This window comes from Adiantum capillus-veneris, chromosome 23 (genome assembly GCF_014529385.1).
Source record: "Adiantum capillus-veneris isolate H3 chromosome 23, ASM1452938v2, whole genome shotgun sequence".
Lineage (NCBI taxonomy): Eukaryota > Viridiplantae > Streptophyta > Polypodiopsida > Polypodiales > Pteridaceae > Adiantum > Adiantum capillus-veneris.
The window spans coordinates 39395482-39402918 of record NC_140953.1 but is presented as its reverse complement, the minus strand read 5'-3'; the positions used below and the strand labels follow the sequence as shown (position 1 = coordinate 39402918).

The 7437-nt window shown below is 41.1% G+C and overlaps 1 protein-coding gene across 1 annotated transcript; it reads left to right on the top strand.

Annotated features, from left to right (window-relative positions):
- Window positions 1–440: 440 nt before the first annotated feature.
- Window positions 441–1073, top strand: LOC147427671 (cytochrome b561 domain-containing protein At2g30890-like). Its single transcript, XM_086496750.1, has one exon. The coding sequence runs from the start codon at window positions 441–443 to the stop codon at window positions 1071–1073; it is 633 nt and encodes a 210-aa protein (XP_086352876.1).
- The last annotated feature ends 6364 nt before the right edge of the window (window positions 1074–7437 follow it).

Here is a 7437-nt window from a genome sequence, read left to right as displayed (position 1 = left end):
AAGGAGGATCCCAAATGCTCTTGTGAGAACCAATCCGCATTAATTGTAGCTTTGCATTTGAGGTGGAAACTGATAAATGCAACGTTGAGTTTTTGAAGGTGAAAAACTCTTGCTTTTAAAAGCCAGCTACGCCACTAGATGATTCCCGATGGCCTTAATAACGTGCCGGGTACGTTTCAGGACTGCGTGTGCTTTTGTAGCCCTAAGCGCGTGCTTTTCTGCTTGATTACGCGCTGATTACGGGAGCTATATAAATGTAAAGAAATGGGGTTTAGCTCCACAAGGACGTCGTCGAAAAGGCCCTGCGTAAGCTGTGAACAGATCACTGTCGTCCCGATTTAGCGCAACTTGCTGCTGCTGCTGAAGCTGAAGGCCACCATCGCCACATCATGGACCGTCTCCAAGTGATCGTGCTGCATGGGCTCCTCATGTGGTTGGGCATGGGACTATGCATGCCTCTTGGCGTCATTCTCATCCGATTCCTGAGGACCGCTCGCCAAGAAGGTAATGCGTTGTTGAGCGGACGCATAGCTAAAGGTCACATCGTTGCGCAAAGTTTGGGGTTGCTTCTGGCGGTGGGGGGGGTAGGGCTGGCCTTGGCCGAGTTTGGGGCGGTGGGGCTTGCTCACACACATGGGAGGTTGGGCTTGGCTCTGCTGTTGGCGCCTTTGGTGGTGGCGTTTCTGGGGGTGGTGCGGCCGGATGTGGGAGCTGGGTGGAAGAGGGGTATGTGGTACGCCGCCCATTGGATCCTTGGCACCGGGACCATCCTGTTGGCACTTGTAAATATTTTCATTGGCTTGCATGTGCTGGAGCTCATCAGCGGCCGCACCCTATTTCGTGTGAACGTGGCCTTTAGCGTGCAGGTGGCGTTGATGGCACTAGTATACCTGGCCCAGGACCGGTGGGCCTACCTTCGCCAGGTGCAGTGGGCCCTCCCTCAGGCTGCTGCTTCTACAGCGGCGCCATTGACGGCCCATGATGAAGAAACAGGTATAAGCAAAGGAGATCAGCTGGCCGTGCAGGAAGCGAGCATATCATGCGGCTCAGGATCTGCGCCAGCTGCTGCATGATGAAGAACTGTGCATGCTGCCTCCAACATTAATAATATTTAAATTTATTCTCTATTAATAACCCTTTACTAGCTAGCCATGGCGACAGCAGCCAGCTTAAATTTTGCGTACAAACATCATCGTTGGTGGCTCGTAGCCTGTAAAAACTCATGATAAAGCAATATACAACGTTGATTTTTGTGGCAGTAATTTTGTCATCCCCCTTAATTAGTGACAATGGATGTAGGATAGACGGAGATTCTGTGGCCGATGAGTAGATAAGCGATGAAAGTAAGTTGTTGAAATTTTCAAATAATGCACGATTATAAGTGAATGTCTCAAAATTCATCTTGAATTACCACAAAAGGAAACTAATCTCATGGACTAGTAGCCACCAGCCATAGTACTAATGGCATGTGATATGGCTTTAGTATCGCAAGAATGATTCTAGGAATAATCGTTTAAAATTTTCCTGGAGAGAGCTACACATGAACCCCTACCTCGGGTTAATTACAATTAATTGTTGATTGTCTCCTTGCATCACACACACACACACACACGTAACTAATTTCAAGTTGTGATGCATTGAGCATGCATTGGCACTCATGTATGTATGCCTCATTGGGAGTTACATCTATACTCCCACCATTAAACAAAGCCAATGATGGATCATACACATTCTTTGAGCTCACATCTGTTTCCATGGTGTATGCAAATAAAGATTGAACTGCATCTTCCAACCAAATCTTGTCAAATCACTTTTCCCTTAGTTTGCAAATGATACAAACTCTATCCTTTTCTTTCTGATCAATAACCAATAAAACTATATTGCATTGGCTTAACATCCAATTTTTTGGCTATGAATTTATCATGCATTAAACCATAAGCCACACAGCCAAAGATGTCCGAGGAACTACTATAGTTGGCTTCTTGCCTGCATGTCAAGATCCAAATGGAATGTCCTCATGGAATACTATATTGCTTCATTGCACACCTGTTTAATACATATCAATACACATCTAATATCCTCAAGCCAAAACACATCTAGCTTTTGACCATGCATTTTATGATCTCTATGACATGTTTTTCTCCTCATTAATGTCATTTTTCTGAGGGGTGTGTGGCACAACACATCGGTGCTTTTTTCAATCACTCACCAAAATGAATTTCTCCATTAATAACATAGACTCGGGCCCTCCTCAATCAGAATAGAGCATATGAACACTTTTGACTTTGCCTTCAACACTAGATACACACATACATACCTTGAGATATTCTTACTACATTTGAAAATATATAAATATTGCTCCCAATATCTGATGTATGCCCACATTGGACCACAAACATCACTTTAGACACGCTATAATTAGTGAGGATAGCCACAACACACAGAACCATTCTTAAGAGACTTAGCACATTGCATGTTGCCTAAATTATAGCCTTTCCATGCATGTGTCATTGTTTCCTCAAGTTGAAAGAGCAAGGAATAAGCCATATCACATTTAATTTGAAAGTGCAACAAACTAGCAAAAGAGATCCATCACCAATAGCTAAAGAGAGCCACTTTTGATAGACAAGATGTAGCACTAAAAGAACTATCACTTGCTATCTTACCAAGTCCTTAATTGGACGAGAAGCATTGCTTGCACATGTGACATTAGTCCCTCAATAAATCGTCACAAAAACAAGTAACAAAACATGAAAAGATGTAATGTGCATGGTTGCACCATTTTCAAGGTATCACACATGCTCCACAAACTCTATTCTACATTCATCATGAACATTTATTGTGAAACCATGTTCAAAAAGCCCATTCTGCATACTATATAACAGTGTCCAAATTTTCATTAAAGCAAGCATCTAGTAGGTCCACACAATTTTGAAAAAATCAGAAACCTTGCAAAGCATCGAGATTCCAAAAGAGAATAGTCAAAATCCTTCAAAGGTGGTGAGGCTTTGAAAAGAATAATGAAAATGAAAAGTCTACAAAGGGTCAAGAAGAGAGATCACATATGAGCCACATCTTCGACATCATCATCTACATGCACCATTAGTACTAACACCTAGCAAATGTGCATCTAAAAGGCTTGGAAGGAAAATCCTTCTCTTTCTTTGTGATTGAGCGGGTCATGGAATGGAAATTTGCATGACACTACCAAGTGTTCTTTTGCTTCCTCCATTATATTGCTCAGGTTGTTGATGGTTACCCTTGTAGTGTCAAAAGTGCCATCACCATTAGCGAAAGAGAGCCTCTTGAGATGAACAAGTTGCAATACCAAGATTTCCTTCTTCCTACATGGGCTAGGCGAGAGGCACAATGACAGTGGATGGAGGGTAGATGACGATTCTGTTGCCGATGAGTAGATAAGCCATGAAAGTAAGTTTTTTAAGTCTTGAACTTAATGCATGATTAGTGAATGTCTCAAAATTCATCTTGAATTACCACAAAAGGAAACTAATCTCATGGAGTAGTAGCCACACCACAAACGTCACTTTGGATGCACTATAATTAGTGAGGAGAGCAAGCATAGAACCATTCTTAAGAAACTTAGAGCATTGCATTTAGTCCAAATCATAGCCTTTCCATACATGTGTCATTGTTTCCTCAAGCAAGAGCAAGCACGAAACCAAATCACATTTTTGAAAGTGCAACAAACTAGAAAAATTTAGATGAACAAATTTTGCATGCCAAAGTTTTGCATCAAAAATAGCCTTAGAATTAAGAACACACATGCCAAAATTTTGACATATTTATTATAAAATTGAGCTTATACAAACTATCAAATTAAGTATTGGCCAACATCGTAGTATCATGCATATATTACATCTATTATCCCCAAATCTCACTACAAGGTCAATTTCTGCAAGTGTAGATTTAGACTACAGATTCTTCTTGATCCTTAATACATAAAAAGTATTAGGAAATCTAAAGGGATTGATCCCTGATACATATAAACTATTGGTAAGTCTAAAGATTCTTCTTGATCCCTGATACATATAAAGTATTAGTAAGTCTGAAAGAACTATCACTTGTTATCTTACCAGGTCCTTAATTGGGTGAGAAGAATTGCTAGCATACATGACATTATTCCCCCTACAAATTGTGTCAAAACAAGCAACAAATCATGAAAGATATAATGTGTTGTGTTGCACCATTTTCAAAGTAGCATTCCATAGACTTTGTACTACATTCACCATGAACACTTATTGAAACTAAGCACAAAGAGCCCATTTTGAATATTATACAACATTCTCCAAATTTTCATTTGAAGAAGCATCTACTAGGTCCCCACAATTTTGATAAAAATGGAGAAGCCTAGCAAAAGAATTGTAATTCCAAAAGAAAATAATGAATAATCTTCAAACACGGTGAGGCTTCAAAGAGAATGATGAAAATGGAAAGTCTTCAAGGGTTGAGAAGAGAAGAGAAAGCACATGAGCCACATCATCATCTACCTACACCATTACTAGTAACACCTAGCCAATGTGCATCGGGAAGGCATGCAAGCAAAATCCTTCTCTTTGTTTTTGATCAAGCGGTCATGAGATGGCGAAGGCATAACTGCCCTACTCTGCTTATGCCACGTGTTATTTTGCTTCCTCCATGTTTCTCGAGTTGTCGATGGTTGCCCTTGTAGCATCAGAAGTGCCATCACCAATAGCTAAAGAGAGACTCTTTAGATAGAAAAGTTATAGCAATGAAATAACTATCACTTGTTGGGTGATAGCATGTTTAGGTGGTACCAAAAAGGAGTGTCTTGGACACTCCTTTGGGAGGAGATGAAATGGGTGGTGGGTTGTTCATTTGAATTTTATGTAAAGGAAAGATAAAATCTTTTTGGCTGAGAGGTTGGTAGGCGGGCTGGAAATTACATTTCATGTTAATACTAAATTTTGAAGTAGCAAACTGCCTACACATTTAAATTACCTCTTGCCGCCACGCCTCTGGGCTCTCTGCAGCGTTTCCTCAATGGGTCCTTCCGCCTCTTGTGCCCATTCTCTCTCTCCCCCCCTCTCTCTGTCCATAGCCTTCATTTTCGGGCTCGTGCAGCATCTGTAGGGTTGCGGGCTCAGTGCTCTCTCTCTCTCTCTCTCTCTCTCTCTCTCTCAGCCGTTTTTTGACTTAGTAGAAAGCAGTTCACTCTTTTGACCATAACTTGCTCATCCGAACTCCGATTTAGGTGATCTATAGCCTCAATCAAAGAGCACGAAGCCCTCTATGCATTGATGTAAAGACTGAATTTTTCTGTGTAATGGAAAGCTTTGCTATAACAGCATCTCAGAACTGAAAGAACTGTCAAAACTTTGCGTTTTTGTTGCCGACTTGAAGGCAATGTCAGACAAAACTCGCAAGGGTGGAAAAGCCACACTCGCCATGGAGAATGATGCAAAATCTCCAAGGAATTTGGATGCTAATCCAACCACATCATCTACAACAATGGAAGCAATGATCATGGCTTACTTGATCTCGTTACAAGAAACCGTCAGCAAACAAGGTGAAGAGTTGCGCGCACTTGCAATGGAGAATGGTACTTTAAGAGTTCTCGTTGTGGAGGATGAGCACCTCAAGAAGGTTCTTGAAATGCAAACAACACGCTTCATGCATCTTGAGAATGAAGTTCAAGAATGTAAACGCTCTCTTGTTGACATGAATGTATTGAAAGAGCGCTTGAGCAAAGTTGAGAGTGATCATGTATTGAAAGAGGAAACAATAGATACAATACGACATGATGTATGTGAGATGAGAAATGCATCCAAATCATGGGCTGATATATGTAAGGATAATGTGGTTTCTACATCTCCTATCACGCAAGCCGTTGTCCAAGCAAAGAATGTAGAGAATGTGGACACTCAAGAATTGCACGAACGAAAAAAATGCTCAAAGAACATCGTCATTCATGGAATCAAGGAAGAAAGCATGGAAACACCCCAATCTCTTGCAGTTGCTATTGAAGAGTTTTTTGCAACACACTTTGGCATGTCAGGAATCATGGCTTATGGTGCACATCGAGTTGGAAAACAAGGAGTCCCTTGCTCGGGAGAAAGACCTATTGTATGTACCATGGCTGATGAGGTAAAGAGAAAGATCATCCTTGACAATGGTTGGATCTACCTCAAAGGAACAGGTTGTAATGTATATGAGGATCGCACTATTATGCAACAAAATTTACGTCGCAAAGCATATGAGGAAAGAAGCAAGAAGGTTAAGGTATCACCTCAAGAAGAAAAGCCACTTAAGGAGGATGCAAGTCCACCCAACAAATAGGGACACATGATCTATGAGACCAACTCACGCTTGCGAATAAGCTTTTGGAATTGTAACGGGTATCCATGGAATGCGGGAATTGGCATTGATGAGCTTACCAATGACTCCGATGTGATACTTCTTGTCGAAACATGGGAGCATGATGCGCAACGAATTCTTGGATTTGACAAATACGATGTGCATTCTTTGATGTGGGCCAAAAATGCAAACCAACGAAGAGGCCAAGGAGGCGTAGCATGTATGACCAAAAAGGGTTTGAAAGATGTTTCCATTGTCAAAGAAGATAAGTATAAACGCTACTTATGGCTGAAAATCAGCCCACCAAATGGTCAAGTCATGTTTGTGGCCGGTTGCTACATTCCTCACTATGACTCCAACTTTTATGCTTGCTTGAATATGGATAGAGATTAGCCCTTTGTTGAACTAGAGGAAGACATTGCTCATTACAAGGATCAAGGTGAAGTCATTGTTTTTGGAGACATGAATGCTCGCACAAATATGCTACAACACGACACACAACAAGTAGACATGCCGCATGTCTCAAGAGGAATGGATGACTCATACATGTATAATCGAAGTTCTAATGATGCAAAAGAAGTGGATCACTATGGAAAGTCACTTCTACATATGTGCAATAGTACCGGAATGCTCATTGCAAATGGTGTATCTCTATGGCAAGGCACCAATGACTTTACATGTAGAAAGCACAACGGTGCTAGCGTGATTGACTATATGTTGTTCTCGGAAGCCACTCTAGAATGCATACAAAGCTTTACACTTGGTGAATGGAATCCAGAATCGGATCATAGGATGTTATGTATTGACCTCAAGTGTGGTAAACGGCCCGAGCATGTAGCCTCCAATCATGATGTGAATCATTTGTACCTATGTCTAGACTTAAAACGAGCACTTATATATGTTGATATGGTGGACCAAATGTTAAGCATGATAGAGCATCAAGAGATCCCAACATTAGAATGCAAGTGGAAAGTTTTCAAAGAAGTAATTTTCTCTTGTGCGAATGAATTCTTTTCGGTGAAACACATGTCTTGCAAAAGGTCTAAGAAGGGTAGCACCAAGAAGAAATGGTTTGACATGGAATGTAGTCAAGCCCGAAAA

What these genes read in the sequence shown, in the direction of transcription:
- LOC147427671 (XM_086496750.1), top strand. Translation starts at nt 441, where the DNA reads ATGGGACTATGCATGCCTCTTGGCGTCATTCTCATCCGATTCCTGAGG.